We start from the raw sequence: 17,827 nt of genomic DNA on the forward strand, positions 1-17,827 counted from the left end.
CTGTACTGGGACCCCTGATCCGTACTGGGAGCACCGGTCAGAGACAACAGATCTTTCTGGAAAGTTTTTAATCTAGAACCTGGAAAAGCCGCAGCGGCGCTGGGTGGGGGCGGGGCCAGCAGCACCCCAGGGTGACCCCTCTGCCCCCTCCCGGGCAATAGCACCCCAGGGTGCCCCCCCGCCCCTCCCCCCGCCTGGCAGGGGGGTGGCAGCGCCCGGGGGGGGGAGGGGGGGAGGGGGCTGAGACATTTCCCCCCCGAGGTATGTAAAGGGCAGGCGCAGCCCCTCCCCCCCCCGAGACCCAGGCGTCCGCGCGCCCCCGGGGGGCGGGGCTACAGCAGGTCAGAGGGGGCAGCACGACCAACCCCCCCCTCGCGGGGGAGGGGGGAGGGGCGACCCCCAGCAGCAGCAGAACCCCTCCCCCACCCCCCCGGGGCCCTTCCTGAGTGAGGGGGGGAGGGGACGCCCCCCTGGGGGGTGGGGTGGCACCAGGACACCCCCAATGACCCCGCGGGGGATCCCTTAAGGCCACCGGGGGTCCCTGGGGGAGGGAATCAGGGACATCGGGGGTGGGGGGTGTCCCCATAAGGCTCTGGGGGGGGGGGCCTTGTCCCCACCCCCCTCCCCCGGACAATCCCCATGTCCCCAAGCTGCCCCCTCCCCCCCCAATAAGGCTCCGTGACATCCCCAAGGTCACTGTCCCCAAGGTCACCAGGGGTGTCCCCATGAGGTCCTGGGACACCCAAGGTGTCCCCAAGGCTGTCTGGGACCCCCCATGTCCATCCCTGACGTCTCCATGTCCATCCTGGATGTCCCCATGTCTGTCCCTGGGCCATCGAGGATGTCCCCAAGGGTCCCCCAGGCCCCTCAAGATGTCTCCACAAGGACCTGGGCCACCAGGGGATGGCCTTGGGCCACCCACGATGTCCCCACAGGTCCCCAGAGCCATCAAGGACATCCCCAAAACCATCCAAGATGTCCCCAAACATTCCCAGAGCCATTGAGTACATCCCCCTGAGGTCCTGATCCATCCAGGATGTCCCCAAACGTCCCCAGAGCCATCAAGGATATCCCCATGAGGTCCTGAGCCATCCACAACGTCCCCTAATCTCTCCAGAGTCATCCAAGATGTCCCTGGAGCCATCAAGGACATCCCCAAAACCATCCAAGATGTCCCCAAATGTCCCCAGAGCCATCGAGGCTGTCCCCATGACGTCCTGATCCATCCAGGACGTCCCCAAACGGCCCCAGAGCCATCGAGGATGTCCCTAAACATCCCTGGAGCCATCGAGGACATCCCCATGAGGTCCTGGTCCATTGAGGACGCCCCCAAGAGTCCCCAGACCCATCGAGGACGTCCCTAATCATCCCCAGAGTCATCCAAGATGTCCCCAAACATCCCTGGAGCCATCGAGGACGTCCGCACAAGGTCCTGGTCCATTGAGGACGTCCCCAAGCGTCCCCGGAGCCCTTGAGGACATCCCCAAACGTCCCCCGGGCCCCGCCGCCCGCTGTCCCGAACCCCCCCGAAGGTCCTTGGCTTCATCCACAACGTTCCACCACGAGGCAACTTCAACCCCACCCCCACCCCATCCCCCCCACCCCGATCCCCTCCCCCCTCCTCAATCCATCGCCTCGGGGCAGGGGGTGTGCGTGTGTCCGTGCGTCCTCCCCCGCCCCCCCCGTCAACAGGCGGGCGGGCGGGGTGACGAGGCGGGGCAGCGTCGCCCTCCCGCTCAGAGCTTGAGCTCGTTGGCCACCTTGGAGGCGATGTTCTTGAAGGCCATGGAGGTCCCGGCGATGCGTTTGAAGCGGACGCCGTTGAGGGAAAGCCGGGGAAGTTTGCAAACCTCCATTTCCCACTGGACGAAAGAATCGTGGCCGGGAGCTCCGTGGGCGCAGAGGAGGACGAAACGCTCTTGGGGTTCGCAACGACAACTGTTGGCGTCCAGAACTTTCCGGATTTCCCGTAACATTTCGCCCGGTTCAAGGGAACTCGTCGTTTTCATGCTCCAGGTAAAACGTAAAGAACGAGGTTTGGCTTCTCGACCGCTCGCTTCGCGCGGTTCTTTTTCGGGACCGACTGTTGGTCTGGGGAAAGGGGGGTGACAAGGGGGTCACCGAGGGGAGGGGGGCAGTACCGGAAGCAGCATGGGGTGGGGGGGGACGGGACACACAACACGTCGCAACCGGCATGGAGGGTCTGGGGGTTGTGGGGACCTCACAGATGTCACCAGGACCAGGATGGAGGTCCCGGACATCTCAGGGGTGTCACCAGGACCAGGATGGGGGTCTCAGGGACCCCAGAGGCATCACCAGGACTGGCATGGATGTTGTGGGGACCCCAGAGATGTCACCAGGACCAGCATGGAGGGCCTGGAGGTTACCAGGACCCCAGGGATGTCACCAGGACCTGCGTGGACGTCTCAGGGACCCCAGAGATGTCACCAGGACTGGCGTGGACGTCTCAGGGACCCCAGAGATGTCACCAGGACTGGCGTGGACATTCTGGGGGTCCCAGGGCTGTCACCAGGACCCCCCTGGAGGTCCTGGGGGTCATAAGGACCCCCGGGGTGTCACCAGGTTCGGCACAGTGGGCCTAGGTTTCCCACGGAGGCTCTGGAGATGTCACAGGGACCAGGGTGGCAGTGCTGGGTGTTGTGGGTGTCCCAGGGATGTCAACAGGACCAGTATGGTGGGCTTGGGTGCCCCATGGGATGTCACCAGGACCAGTATGATAGTCCTGGGGATGCCACTGGGACCAGCACAGTGGCTCTGGGTGTCATGGAAACCCTGGGGATGTCACCAGGACTGGCACAGCCAGCCCAGGTGTCCCAGGGATGTCACTGGGCCCAGTGTGGTGGTCCTGGGTGCCACTAGGGGTCCCATGGACCCTGGGGGTGTTGTGGGGACCTCAGGGGTGTCCTGGAGACCCCAAGGGTGTCATAGGTGTCCCAAGGAGCCAGGGGGGTGTCAGAGACCCCATGGTTGCCTTGGGGACCCCATGGGTGACTGGGGACCCTGGGGGTATTGTGGGGACCTCAGGGGTGTCCTGGATGTCTCAGGGAGCTGGGGGGTGTAAACAGTGACCCCATGGGTGCCTGGGAGACAAGGCAGTGGTCCTGGGTGTTATGGGGACCCCATGGGTGTCCTGGGGACCCTGGGGTGTCAACAGGGACCCCAGGGGTGTCATGGGGGACAAGGCAGTGGTCCTGGGTGTTACGGGGACCCCAGGGGCATCACGGGGACCCCGTCCCCACACTCACCTCAACGTTTCCACCCGGTCCTTGTTCTCGGGCTCGTGTGGGTTCCTTGAGAAACAAGAAGGGGCAGAGATCAGTGAGGGGGGGATGGGGTGGGGGGCAGCCCCTCCCCCTCCCAGCACAGCACCCAGGCGTCCGGGCGGACAGACAGCACAGGGAGGGGGACAGACACACATACACACACACGCGGTGAGGGGTGGGGGGGACACAGACAGACAGACAGCCACAGCCGAGCGGGGAGGGGGGGGGGCCGTGCAGGGCCGTGCAGCGCCGACGCGGGGGGGTTGGGAGGGGGTGGGGGGCTGGGACCTGATCTCCCCAGGTGGGGGTGGGGCACACGGGGAGGGGGTAGCATGCAGTGAAGGAGGGGGGGGAGGGGGGGGACCCAGGCGTCCGACGCAGCCCTACCTTCTGGCAAACCTGAAAGACAGATTTCTACAAAGACAAACAGAAGAGAAGGGCGACGTTGGGGGCGGGGAGGGGGGCCGGGACCGAGCCATCCCCCTCCCCCACACTTTGGGGAACCCCCTCCTCCCCCTCCCAGTCCCCCCCAAATGGGGCTGGGGGCAGCTAGAGGACCCAGGCATCTGGGGTGAAGCAGCCCCCCCCACCCCGTCGCCCCCTCCGCAGCTCTGTGGCACCACAGAGAGGTGGGGAAGGGACATGGGGACAAGGAGGGGACACCCCCAGGGGATGGCAGGAGACCTGGGGGACGGGAAGGGACCTGGGGGGGACACAGAAGAGCCCTGGGGGACAAGGGCGAGGACACAGAAGGGACATAGAGGGGGAGACACACAGAAGGGACACAGAAGCCCCCGGGGGACAAGGGAGGAGGGACACAGAAGGGACATGTAAGAGCCCCAGAGAGACACAAGGGGACAAGGAGGAGCCCTGGGGGGAACAAGGGGACACCCAGAGGGAGACGTTGAGGAGCTGTGGGGGGGACATGAGTGGCACAGGAGCCCCGGGGGGATGTGGGGGACACCGGAGAGCCCTGGGAAGGACAAGTGGCAGAGGAGAAGCCCTGGAAGGGACAAGGGGACACTGAGGAGCTCTGGGATGGGGAAGACAAGGGGGGACATAGAGGGGAAACGGAGGAGCCCTGGGAGGGACAAGGGGACACACAGAGGGGACACTGAGCTCTGGCGTGACAAAGGGACATGCAGAAGCCATGGAGGGGAACAAGGGGACACACAAAGTGGGGGGACACAGTGGGGGACAGGGGATCCCTGGGAAGTGAGGGGACACACACAGCCACCAAGGGGGGACAGGCAGCACAGGAGAAGCCTGGCGGGGAGAAGGGGACACACGGAGGGAACACGGAGGAGCTCTGGGGGGACGAGGTGATACAGGGAGGGGACACAGAGGATCCCTGTGGGGGACAAGTGGCAGAAGAGGAGCCCTGGGAGGGACAAGGGGACACAGGAGGGGACACATAGGATCCCTGGGGTACACAGGGGCAGCCCAGGGGACACACACCGAGGAACCACACACATTGGGGACATGTGGCGAGGGTCCCTCTCCTCCCTTCCTCACCTCCGGACGAACTTGGAGGTGAATTTGCTGAAGAGGCTGGCGGAGGGGCCGCGGCGGCCCTGGCTGGTGCCGGAGGGGGAGGCGGGGGGCAGGCCGGGGGGCAGCGCGTAGGGCAGGGGGGCCTGGTCGCGTGCCTGCCGGAGCTGCCCGGCGTGGAAGGTGCTGCGGCTGGAAACCCCCCGGGGGAAGCTGGGACGTTCCCCAGGACCTTGGCTGACGTTGTGGGCTGAAGGAGAAGCTGCCGGCACCCGGCTGGGCACCCCGCTGTGGGAATGGAGGGGTTAACTGGGGGTACCTGGGCGGGGATGGCTGGCCCCCATGGCCCCCCAGGGACCTACTGGCACCCCACAGCACCCCGGGGATCCACTAGTGCCCCACAGCACCCCGGGGACCTGTCCACACCCCAGAGACCCACTGGCACCCCACTGCACCCTGAGCACCCACCAGGAACTCCACAGCACCCTGGGGACCTGCCAGTGCCCTGCCATATCCTGGGGTCCCACAGCACCTCAGGGACCTACTGGGACCCCAAAGCACCCCAGAGACCCGCCGACACCCTGCTACGCCCTGGGGACCTGCCAGCACCCCTCAGCACCCAAAGGTACCCCAGGGACCGTCTGGCACCCTGCTGCACCCTGGGAACCTGCCAGCACCCCAGGGACCCACTGACACCCTGCAGCACCTGGGGACCTGTCGGCACCCCACAGTCACCCCATATGCCCCCCTGCTCTGGGGGATACCCTGAGATATTGGGCTGGAGACAAGAGACCCCAAATTCCCCCGATCCCTGGAGACATACCGGGGTGCCAGGCATGGGGACACCAGCACCCCCAGTCACCCCAAATCCCCCCGATCCCTGGAGACATGCTGGGGTGCCAGGCATGGGGGCACCAGCACCCCCAGTCACCCCAAATCCCCCCGATCCCTGGAGACATGCTGGGGTGCCAGGCATGGGGACAGCAGCACCCCCAGTCACCCCAAATCCCCCCGATCCCTGGAGACATGCTGGGGTGCCAGGCATGGGGACAGCAGCACCCCAAATCCCCCTCCCATTTCCCTGGAGACATGCTGGAGTGCCAGGCGTGGGGACAGCAGCACCCCAAATCCCCCTCCCATTTCCCTGGAGACATGCTGGGGTGCCAGGCGTGGGGACAGCAGCACCCCAAATCCCCCTCCCATTTCCCTGGAGACATGCTGGAGTGCCAGGCGTGGGGACACCGGCACCCCAAATCCCCGTCCCATTCCCTGGGGACATGCTGGGGTGCCAGGCGTGGGGACACCGGCACCCCAAATCCCCCTCCTGTTCCCTGGAGACATGCCGGGGTGCTGCAGCAGGGTCAGGGAGAGGCACGTGGGGACCCCCACAAACCCTCCCAGGGGTCCCCCCCCAGCACACGGGCCCCATGCTGGGATTTTGGGGCACGGTGGGGGCCTTGCCTGGGCCGGGGGGCCTCGCAGTTGGCGTCGGCGGGGGTGGCGGTGGGTTTCGGGTGCTGCCGGGACCGCGGGGGGGCCCCAGGGGCCGGGGGGGCGGCGGGTGAGGGCCGGCAGCCTGGTGCAGGCAGGCTAGGAAAGAAAAGCAGGGGGCCGGGGGGGGAGTTAAGGAGGGGGGTAAGGGGATATTTGGGGGGGTGCAGGGTGATCCCCTACCTGTCCTTGCCGTTCTGCAGGGAGCTCTGGCCCAGGCTGGCCCGGTCCAGCAGCGGGGAGTTACGGCTCCGTGTGGTGCCGGTGGAGAGAACGCTGTTCTGTGGGAGCGGGGCACACAAGGTGGGGTGCTCACAGGGGGACCCTGACATCTGGGCACCCCATGGGTAACCCCCAAATGGAGGATCCAGGTGTCTGGCACCCTCCTTCAGGCCCCCACAGGAACCAGAGCATGCTGGCACCCCTGAAGGACCCAGGCCCCCCTTCTCCCACCCCCCCCAGGGGACCCAGGCATCCAGGACCCCCTGGCTTCCACCCCTGCACCCCCAGAAAACCTTGACCCCCCCAACCAGGGGACCTAGGTGCCTGAGCCCCCCCTGCTCCCACCCCCAGGGGACCCAAGCATGGGTGTCCCCCCCACCCCATGCTGACCGTGGAGGGCGAGGGCGTGCCCTTGGCTCGCTCTAGGCTCGGCAGTGGGCTTGGGGGCACCTTGGCAGTGCTGCCTGCCCGCCGCCCCCCCTCTTCCTCCCCTCCTCCTCCTCCTCCTCGTTTGTTCTCGGCGTTGGCCGCCTGCGTCTTCTTGGAGTAGGAGGCCGAAGTGGGGATGGAGAGGCCGGCTGTGGGAGGGGAGTGTCAAGGGCGGAGTCCCATGGGGACCCTGGCATCTGGGGACCTGCTCCCCACCCTCCCACAGACCCAATCCACACACACACCCCCACCCCAGGGGTCCCAAGGGGCCCCTGCACCACCCCACTGCCCCACAAAGACCCCCTTACTTCATCCCCTCCACCCTTGAGGACCCAGGTGGCCCCCACGTATGTGGGGGGCCCCCACTCTACACCCCCCCCACCCCTAATGGCGACCCATGTGTCTCAGGACCTCACTCCCAAGGGACCCAGGCATCCAGCCCCACCCCCTGCTCCCACCCCCAAGGGACCCAGGTGACTGCCCCCCCTCCCCATGGACCCAGGCATCTGGGAACCCCCACACTTCAAGGGACCCAGGGGCTCACCCCCACCCCCCACCCAGTGTCCCAGGCATCCAGCCCCTTATCTCGACTCCCCCCTTGGACCCAAGCATCTGGGCCCCCCCACACCTCCCCGGGACCCAGGGGCTCACCCCCACCCCCCCACCCAGTGCTTCAGGCATCCAGCCCCTTTCCCTTGCCCCCCGCCCAAGGACCCAGGCATCCGGGGAGGGAGGGAAGGAGGGGGCTCACCCTGGTCGCTGACGCGGCGTTTGGGGTTGGCAGAGACACTGCGTTGGACCTTGTGTGCCGGGGAGGGGCCCGAGCTGTTGGCCAGGTCAGGGGCCGCCCGCGGCTTCAGCGACAGGCTCTCCTCCAGCTGGGGACATGAAGGGGACACATGTGGGGACACACCAAGCAGGCACAGGGATGAGGACCCGCTGACCAGGGCAGGGGATGGGACGTGCTGGTGTGGGGGACGTGCAGGGACAGGGACGTGCTGGCACGCGGCACAGCTGGGGACAGGGACGTGCCAGCACGCGGCACAGCTGGGGACAGGGATGCGCCAGCACGGGGACGTGCCAGCATGCGGCACAGCTGGAAGGGGGGACGTGATGGCACCAGGATGCACTGGCATGCGAGGACGGTGTCGCTCGTGTCCCTGTGTGCCCCCCCTCAGTGTCCCACTTTGTCCCCACGTCCCCTGGTTGCTCCCGCATCCCCTTGTCCTCTCCATGTTCCCCATCGTACCTGCATCCCCAAGACCCTCCTCGTGTCCCCTCATCCCCTCCATGTACTGTGTCATGCTTGTGTCCTCATGACCCTCATGCCCCCTCATCCCCTTTGTGTTCCCCATCACACCTGCATCCCCGTGACCCTCCTGCGTCCCCTCGACCCTCCGTGTTCCCCATCACACCTGTGTCCCCGTGACCCTCCTCACATCCCCTCATCCCCTCTATGTTCCCCATCACACGTGCATCCCCGTGACCCTCCTCGCATCCCCTCGACCCTCCATGTTCCCCATCACACCTGCGTCCCCATATCCCCCCGTGTTCCCCATCACACCTGCATCCCCTCATCCCCCCGTGTTCCCCATCACACCTGCACCCCCATGGCCCTCCTGCATCCCCTCATCCCCCCGTGTTCCCCATCACACCTGTGCCCCCATGACCCTCCTCACGTCCCCTCACCCGTGTCACCTCACCCCATTGTCCCCATGTCCCCTGCACCCCCGTGGTGTCCCCACCATCCTCGCACCTCTGAGCTCTTGTGGTCCAGCAGCAGGTAGGTCGCCATCACCTCGTTGTACTTCTGCCCCACCAGCGACTCCTGGATCTCCTCCCGCGTGTACCCCATGGACACCATCAGCTCTGAGGGGGGGGACACAAGCCTCAGTGGGGGAACCCCGGCATCCAGGTGGCCCCTTGAGGACCCCCCAACCCCCAAAAAGGGGGTCCTGGGGGTGGGTCCTACCTGTCCTCCGAGGGTCCTTGTAGTCTGGCACAGGCTCCATGTAGGGTTTCAGCTCGTCATCCTCATGGCCCACGTTCATCCAGCGGTCCTTCATGATTTGCTGGGTGCGGGACACAGACATAAGAAAGTGGGTCTTGAGGGGGGGGGTCTGGGGGTCCCTGGGAGCTTCCTGGGGGGCTTGGCAGGGACATTCTGGGGGGCAGGGTTTCCTGGTGCTGTGCTGGGGGTTCACTGTGGGGGCTCAGGGCTGTACTGAGGGGTCCCAAGGGACTCCTGGGGGTGCCCAGGAGCATACTGGGGGTGCTGGGGGAGGTCAGGGCCATGCTGGGGGTGCCCAGGACCATATTAGGGGGTTCTGGGAGTGCCCAGGACAATGCTGGGGGTGCCTGGGGGAGTCCCAGGGGGTTCAGGACCATGCTGGGGGTGCCCAGGGGACAACCAGGACCACATTAGGGGGTTCTGAGGGTGCCCGGGACAATGCTGGGGGTGGCTAGGGGGGTCCTGGAAGATCCCAGGATCATACTCAGTGTCCCAGAGGGGTACCCAGGACTATACTGGGCAGTCTTGGGGTGCTCTCAGGGACACCCAGGACCATGCTAGGGAGTCCCAGGGGTGCCCTGGCCTATGCTGGGGGTTCCAAGCACCACACTGGGGGGCCTGGGAAAACCTGGGGGTACCCAGGACCATGCTGGGGGATCTTGGGGTGCTCTTAGGGGTGCCCACGACCATGCTAGGGGATCCCAGGGGTGCCCTAGACCACACTAGGGGTGCTCAGAGGATCCTAAGGGTGTCTAGGAGTTCCTGGGGATTCCTAGCACCTCACTGGGGGTCCCTGGGGGCACCTAGAACCATCCTGGGGGCCTTTGAGTGCTCTTGGGGGTGTCCAGGACCATGCTGGGGGGTCCCAGGGCTGCCCAGGACCATGTTGGGGGTGCTCAAAGGGTCTTTAGGGTGCCTGGGGGCGGGGGTTCCCAGCACCACACTGGGGGGCCCTGGGGAAACCTGGGGGCACCCAGGACCACGCTGGGGGGTCTTGGGGTGCTCTTATGGGTGCCCAGATCCACACCAGTGGGTCCTGGGAGATCCCAGGGATGTCCAGGACCACACTAAAGGTGCCCAGGACCGCATTTGGGTGTCCCAGGGGTGGCCAGGACCATGGTGGGGGTGCTCCCGTGGGTCTCTCTCGCACCCCTCCTCACCTCCAAGGTGCCTCTCTTGGTAGGATTAAGGATGAGAAACTTCTTCAGCAGGTTTTCGCAGTCGGTGGACATATAAAAGGGGATCCGGTACTTGCCCCGTAGCACCCGCTCCCGTAACTCCTGAAGCAAAAGCCATCCATCAGCACACTGCAACCCCACCCAGGGAACCCCAGAAAACGAGGCATTACCTTAAGATTTTGCCCATCGAAAGGCAAAGAACCGCTGACCAAGGTATAAAGGATGACACCCAAGCTCCAGACGTCGACTTCTGGGCCATCGTATTTCTTCCCTTGGAAGAGTTCGGGGGCGGCGTAAGGGGGGGACCCGCAAAATGTGTCCAGTTTGTTCCCGAAGGTGAATTCGTTGCTGAAGCCAAAATCGGCGATTTTGATGTTCATGTCAGCATCCAGCAGTAGGTTTTCCGCCTGTCCCAGGAGAGGGAGAGGGCCCCAAGGGGCTTTAGGGGTGTCTGGGTGCTCTGATGGGGGGATTTTAGGGGGTATGTGGTTGCAGCCAGGGGGGTTTCTTGAGTTATCTGGTGCTGTTCTGGGAGCCCCAGCACCTCCCAGGTGGATCCGGGTGCTGCCCTGGGTGGGATCCTGGCACCTCCCAAGGGGTCCCAGGGATGTCCAGGGTTGTCTGGGTGCTGCTCTGGTGGTTCTGAGGGTGACTGGGTGATGCCCCAGGAGGTCTGGGTGCCTCCCAGAGGGTCCTGAGGGTGCCTGGGTGGTGCCCCACAGGGCAATGGCAGCTCCCAAGGGGTCCTAGGGGTATATGGGTGGTGTCCTGGGGGTCCTAAGGGTATCCAGGTGCCACTCTGGGGTCAAGACGTGGCGTGTGGAATCCATAGAGCACCTTGGGGTGCTGGCAGGGGTCCCAAGGGGGGTGAGGGGCTTTAAAGCGGGGGGGGGGTGCTCCTTACCTTCAAATCCCTGTGGACAATGAACTTCTGGTGGCAGTACTGCACAGCTGACACTATCTGCAGGAGAGGGGGGTGTCAGGGGAGGCCCCCACCCCGGGACAGGGCACAGGGGTGTCCCCCAGCCCCCCTGGGGACACAGAGGTGTCCCCAAACCCCCTCGGGGGTGTCACACCGGTGTGTCCCCCCCGACCTGTCGAAACTTCGCCCGGGCCTCCTTCTCCTTCATGCGCCCGTGGGCTACCAGGTAGTCGAAAACCTCACCTGGGGGGGGCACGGGGAGGGGGGGGACACAGAAGGCAGGGGTGAGAGGCAGCCCTGCCCCCTCCCTGCCTGCTGTGCCCACCCCCTGCCTGCCCCTGCCTGCTGCTCACCCCCACTGGCATACTCCATGACAAGGTAAAGCGTCTTCTCCGTCTCGATCACCTCAAAGAGCTTCACTGTAAAAGGGGGCAAAGCAGGGCTGGAGATGGGGGGGGGCGGCAAGGTGGGGGCCACCCCCTGGGACCCCCCCCCAGGGGTGAGGGATCCCCCTCAGGGGTGGGGAAAGTGGGGCACAGGAGTCCCAGCATATAGCTGGGCAGGTTTTTTGGGGGGCTTACCTATGTTGGGGTGGTTCAGGACCTTCATTATTCGCACTTCCCGGAAGAGCTGTGAGGAACAGGGTGGGGCGGGTGAGCATGAGATGCCACAACCCGCCTTGTGTTCCCCCCGAAAAGCAGCTCTCCCCGCCAGTGACACCCCCCTCTCACCTTCTGCAGGCTGGAGGAGTTGAGCTGTGTCTTGTCAATGATTTTCACGGCAACCTGGGACAGGGGAGAAGGTGTCATGGGGAGGGGACTGTCCCAAAGACTGATTCCACAAGGTGAGGGACAGGGGGACGGGGCTGTCCCCACACTGCGGTGGCACTCACAGGGTGAGGGACGGGGGACAGGGCTGTCCCCACACAGCAGTGGCACTTGCAGGGTGAGGGACAGGGGGACGGGGCTGTCCCCACACCACAGTGGCACTGACAGGACGAGGACAGGGAGCCCAGAGCTGTCCCTACATCACAGTGGCACTCAAGGGGATGAGGACCAGGAACCCAGAGCTGTCCCCACACCGCGGTGGCACTCATGGATGAGGACCAGGAGCCCAGAGCTGTCCCCACACCGCAGTGGCACTCATGGATGAGGACCAGGAGCCCAGAGCTGTCCCCACACCGCAGTGGCACTCATGGATGAGGACCAGGAGCCCAGAGCTGTACCCACACTGTAGTGGCACTCATGGGACGACGACAGGTTGCTCAGAGTTGTGCCTACACTGCAGTGGCACTCACGGGACGAGGACCGGGGGCCCAGAGCTGTCCCCACACCGCAGTAGCACTCGCAGGACAAGGACCGGGGGCCCAGAGCTGTCCCCACACCGCGGTGGCACTTGCAGGACAAGCACCAGGGGCCCAGAGCTGTCCCCACACCACGGTGGCACTTGCGGGATGAGGATGGGAAGCCCACAGCTGTCCCCACACCACAGTGGCACTCACAGGGCAAGGACAGGTTGCTCAGAGCTGTCCCCACACCGCAGTGGGACGAGGACCACAAGTCTGTCCCCATGGTGGCACCCACAGGGCAAGGACCACAAGCCTGTCCCCACACCACGGTGGCACTGATGGAACGAGGATCATCCCCACACCATGGTGGCACTCACCTCCTTGCCGGTCAGGACGTGCCGGGCCAACTTGACCTTGGCGAAGTTGCCCTTGCCGATGGTTTTCAACAGGCGGTAGTTGCCGATGTGGGGCTGTTCGTCGGCAGAGGTGGCCGAGTTCCGGCCCCGCAGCATGTTGGCCTTCCCGCCACCCTTCCCCTCCACGGGACCCGGCTGCGGGGACATGAAGGGGACAATCAGCTCCATGTCCCGTGTCCCCCTACCCCCCCTAAGTATTCCCGGGCGGGGGGGTCCGGAGGTTCTTGGCAAAGCCGGGAGCAAAGTCCAGGAGCGCCGTTGCCATACAGCGCCGTGCCGCGCCCCGGGCAGGCCGGGAGCCGCCCCCGATACCTGACGCAAGCACCGCGGTTTCGGGCTGGGCCCAGGGTGTGTGTGTGGGATGGGACAACGACGGCAGGGACAGTGCAGTGACACCACCTCTCCGGGAGGGGACAGGGACATGGCTGCCCCCTCCCCAAACCCCTCCTAGAAATGGGGTGCTCAAATATCCTGATTTTATCCCAAAATGGGCAACCCAGGTGCCTGGGTTCATCCCACAGCCAAAACGGGGAGGGAGTCTCTCAAGACACCACTGCACCAAACCCCCCCATCCTGCACCCCAGAAGCCCCCCCGGACACCACCATCCCCCCCTGCCCCGGAGGGTCACCCCAGCTTTGGGGATGCTTTTTGGGGTGTTTCCTTATGGGGAGCGAAACACCAGCGATGGGCGCTGTCACGCCCCCCACATCGTGCTGTCACCACTCCAGTGACACCAGAGATAACGGGTGCGCGTGAGTGGGCGGGGGGGTGGGGAGTTGAGCCGAACCGCCCACCCCTGGGATTTGGGGCCACCACAGCCCCTCCCTTCCCTCCCCCCCCCCCCCCAAACCTCCCTGCGGTTTTGGGAGGGGTCACACTCTTGGGGTGGCCCCCCCCGTGGGAAGGAAACTGCTGGCGGAAGCGAGGAGGGGAGTTTTAGCTATTGCTCAGCCGACGATGGCGCAACTGGGTGCAAGGCACTGAGCCCCCAGATATTTAAGGGGGGGGGGAATGTGGCATTTTGGGGAGGGGAATCCTCCCCCTCCCCTAAAATCCAGCACTTTGCTGGAAGGATGATAGAGAAAAGTGAAGAAAAATGGGGTTTTTCTGCCAAAGAACTGCCGTGGCAACTGGGCGGGGAGCGTGCTCCGCCATCTGGCCACACTGCTGGGGAATTAATTCGGGGTTTCAAGGCGTGCGGCAGCACCAATGCCACCTTCCCCCCCCACCATCAAAACCCTGCTGTGGGGGTCCGCGGCGGTGCTGGTGAGCAGCCAGCATGCCTGGCATTTCTCCGGCACCTCTTATCAATGAGGCTGGAGCAGCTGGCAAACATCCTCTGGCGCTGGTGGCTCTCCTCCACCTCCCTGCACTGGCAAAGGTCATGCCAGGAGAGCAGTGGCAGCCACGCCGGGGCCCAGTGAGGTTTTGCCAAAAGCACTACCGGCTCCAGGCTTTGCCGGTGCGGTGCCAAAACACCAGGAGGTTGTCACCGTCTCCCTCACCAGGATGTGGGCAGCCGCCTTGGCACTCCCAGTTCTGGCACAGCGGGGAAGGACCTGGCCCTCAGCGCCGCGGCATCCCCCCGCGGCTATGAAGAGCGGTACCGGGCTCTGCGCTCATTAACCAAACTCTTGTTTAATTACGGGTCCTGAGCTGGGCTCTAAACCCCCTCCCTCGTTGCTGTCACCCCTTGTGCCTCAGTTTCCCCACCCAAAACCCGGCGCTACGGCAGGGACTCACACGCTTGGCAACCCCAAACCGGCTCAGCTCGCGGCAGTGCCAGCGACACCAACGGCCACGGCCGGCCCGGTGCGGGGTGGTGCCGGCGGAAGCTCGCCGAGAGTTGAACTCCCTAAGGAGCGCCGGGAACGCCAGACCAGCTCAACCGGTTGGGGCTGACGCCGGCTCAGCCGGGCCATGGGAGCTGGCGGGGTTACGGTGTTGCACCGCAGTTTTGGGGAACACCTGAAGCACCACGGGGGTGAAAACAGCATGGGAAAGGGAAAAAAAAAATCGATGCTAATGAGACATATCGGGATGGGAAGGCCCCGGCTCGCTCACTGGCTGGTGCTAGAGCCAAACCACTGGGAATCACCAATGGAATGGTGGCAGGGATGATGTCACCGGGTCCAGGGGTGATGTCATTAGGTCCAGGGGTGATGTCACCGGTCAGCTCTAAAGATCCCAACGCAAAGAGGCTGTGGCGCTAACACCCGACTGTGCCACGGGCACAAAACTGGTGACACCCGGCAACGGCGTAACTGGTAACCAGTAACGGTGGAACCGGTAACGGCCACCATGCCGGGCCTACCTGCGGCGGGTGGGCAGTGTCCCGTCCCTGCCCCCCAAACCCCACCACCGCCTCAGCAGCCACCAGGAGATGGTGAAACAGCTTTGGTGCGGCGGCGCTGAAATGTCAGCCAAATTTAGTTATTTTTGACAAATTTTTTTTTTTATATATAAAAACCACACCAGATCAGCCTCCACGTGACTGGGGGGGGGGGAAGGAACGCACCCCAATTTCAGATGCCAGTTTGGGGGGAGATGTGGCAGCCCCCCCAACTCTCCTCCGCCGCCCCCTCCCCAAACCTTCCCAGCCGGGAAGAATTTTGTTCTGTCATTACATAACGGCGGAAAAATAGAGGAAAAATGACCCAAAATGAGGGGGTGCCCGATGCCACGGTGAAGGCCAGAGTGCAGGTGGCATTGCTTTGTCCTCAGCACTGGGGACACGGAGATGGAACCACTTGTGCCCCCTTCCTCCCCAGCCCTGGGCCGCATCCTGCTAGGGTCCCTTCCCATCGCTTGAGGGTCCCCCTCATTGCGGATGGTGGGGAGCCCCCCAAAATACCACCAAAAATGGAGGTGTTGCACAGCTGGGGAAGCAGAGGTGCCCCCAGGCCCCCCACCAGGGCTCAGCCATAAGTGGGGTCCCCTCAACACACCTGGAAGTAGGAGGGACCCCAAGAGCCCCCCCAGACCTACACCCTAAAATGGGGGGGACCCCCCCTTCCAGCTGCCCCCAAAGTGGTCTGGGCCTCACCACCCCCTTCCCCAAACAGACACAGGGAGTAAACCCCCACCCTCTCCACCTTGGGGGGAGGTTCGGCCCCCATGACAGGGGTGGGTACCCACATAATTTTGGGGGGTACACACCTCACAGGCCCCCACAACAGTGCGCCCAGCTTGTGGCAGCAATGCCGCCCCCACAACCCCCGCCCCGCGCCGTGGGGAGGGGGGCCGCAGCAGGGAAGGGGGTGGGCTCACGCCCCCACACCCAGTCCGCGCAGCCACCAAAACGGGAAGGGGGGACGACAACGATGACAACAACGATGACACCCCAAACCTCGCACCCACCCTGGCAGATACCAGACCCTTGCGGTGGGGGGGGGCAACATGGGGGGCTAGCACCCCCCCTGCCTGGCCCCCTTCCTTTGAGTTGCAATGCCTGACCCCTTTCACCCCTGCCTTTGGCAAAGGAGCGACCCTCATGCCCCTCAAGGACCCCCAAAAATGGGACCCCAGACCCCTCTGGGTGGGGTCCAGCCCAGGAGCACCCCTTCCTATGTCAGGTCCCATAGAGGAGCCCGATCCAGCCCCCCCAAGGTGGGGGGTCCTGGCTCCGAACCCCACACAGGGGTCTGGGTCATGGGAGACCCCAGGATGCTTCATGAGAGGGGGTCTGTGAGAGGGCCTTGCAGAGGGGCCAGGCTGCGGGGCAGAGGGTCCCCTTAGACCCCCCTATTCCCCTCATAGAGGGTCCCAGGACCCCCTCAGACCGACCTTTCTCCTCACAAAAAGGCCCAGGACCCCCTTTTCCCTCACAAAATGGCACACAATCCACTCAGACCCCCTCTTTCTCCTCCCCAAAAGGGCCCACGGCTCCCTTAGACCCCCTTTTTCCCCTCACAAAACAGCCGAGGTCCCCCTCATACCCCCTTTTCTACCTTACACAATTGCCCAGGTCCCCCTCAGACTCTCCTTTTTCCTTCACAAACCGACCCCAGGCCCCCCTTTTCTCTTCAAAAACCGGTCCATGACTCCCTCAGACCACCCCTTTTCCCTCATAAAATTACCAGGACCCCCCTTTTCCCCTAACAAAACAGCCCACGACCCCCTCAGACCCCCTTTTCCCCTCACAAACCGACCTCAGACCTACTTTCCCCCTCACCAAAAAGGCCCCCGATCACTTCAGACCCCTTTTTCCCCTCACAAACGGACCCCAGACCCCCTTTTCCTCTCACAAAACAGCCCACAACCCCTTCAGGCCCCACCTTCCCCTCACAGAACAGGCCCCCGACCCCCTCAGACACCCTCTCCCCCTCACAGACAGACCCCAGACCCCCTTTTACCCGCACAAAACAGCCCCCGACCCCCTCAGACACCCCCTCCCTTTCCCCTCACAGAGGCCCTCCCCGTCGTCGGCCCTACCTGTTCCGCGTCTCTCTCGTTGACCGTAGGCAGAGGGCTGCGACCGCTGCTCGACATGGCGGCCCCCCCCCGCCGCCGGCGACTATCGCGATAGGGGGAAGCCGCGGCGGGCGGTGTACGGGGAGGGGGAAGGGGAGGTAGGGGAGCCCCGGGCCGCGCTCAGGGAGCGGGGGGAGGCCAAGCCACCGGCATGGGGGAGGCCGGGGAGGGGGACGGGAGAGGAGAAAAGGGGAAGAGGGGAGCGGGCGGCGAGTCCGCCTGGCCCGGCCGCCGCCGCCTCACACTCGCGCCTCCTCAGCACCCAGCGGCTCCCAACATGGCCGCCGCCGCCGGCCCTCGGCCATTTCCGCCGCCGCGCCGGAAACACCCGACACGCCTCCCGCTTCTCTTCGGCTCTTTCCGGATAGATTCGGCTCCCGGCTTCGGGCGTTTCCGGCGGCGCTCCGGAATCACCCGATGTCTCTCCCTGGTCCCATCCCGCCGCGGAAAGACCCGAAGCTTCCTTCGGCAGTTTCCGTTGACGGCGGCGGAAAGAGCCGAACTCCATCTCCGCCGAGTGGATCCGGAAAGACCCGAACGCCCCTCGGCTGCCATCGGGTCTTTCCGCTGACTGACGGAAACACCCGAGCGGAGCCGAATCCCCCTCCTTCCCCATCTCTG

The 17,827-nt window shown here is 64.8% G+C and overlaps 1 protein-coding gene across 6 annotated transcripts; it reads right to left on the reverse strand.

The window, feature by feature from the left end:
* Nucleotides 1-53: 53 nt before the first annotated feature.
* MARK2 (microtubule affinity regulating kinase 2) lies at nt 54-17,523 on the reverse strand. Of its 6 annotated transcripts, XM_075076617.1 has the most exons (19): nt 17,168-17,523; nt 12,694-12,867; nt 11,760-11,813; nt 11,610-11,658; nt 11,382-11,447; nt 11,201-11,271; nt 11,011-11,067; nt 10,277-10,513; nt 10,089-10,208; nt 8,890-8,989; nt 8,674-8,786; nt 7,669-7,795; nt 6,879-7,066; nt 6,450-6,547; nt 6,237-6,365; nt 4,800-5,063; nt 3,672-3,698; nt 3,267-3,311; nt 54-2,091 (listed from the first exon to the last, which is right to left on the reverse strand). In XM_075076617.1, exons 1-19 carry the CDS (start codon nt 17,222-17,224, stop codon nt 1,737-1,739), a joined length of 2,331 nt encoding a protein of 776 aa, XP_074932718.1. In that variant the 5' UTR covers nt 17,225-17,523; the 3' UTR covers nt 54-1,736. The 6 variants fall into 6 exon arrangements, with proteins under 6 accessions (XP_074932718.1, XP_074932720.1, XP_074932719.1 ...); XM_075076619.1 differs by lacking the exon at nt 6,237-6,365; XM_075076618.1 differs by lacking the exon at nt 3,672-3,698.
* Between the last annotated feature and the right edge of the window lie 304 nt (nt 17,524-17,827).

This window comes from Phalacrocorax aristotelis, chromosome 33 (assembly GCF_949628215.1).
Source record: "Phalacrocorax aristotelis chromosome 33, bGulAri2.1, whole genome shotgun sequence".
Taxonomy (NCBI): domain Eukaryota; kingdom Metazoa; phylum Chordata; class Aves; order Suliformes; family Phalacrocoracidae; genus Phalacrocorax; species Phalacrocorax aristotelis.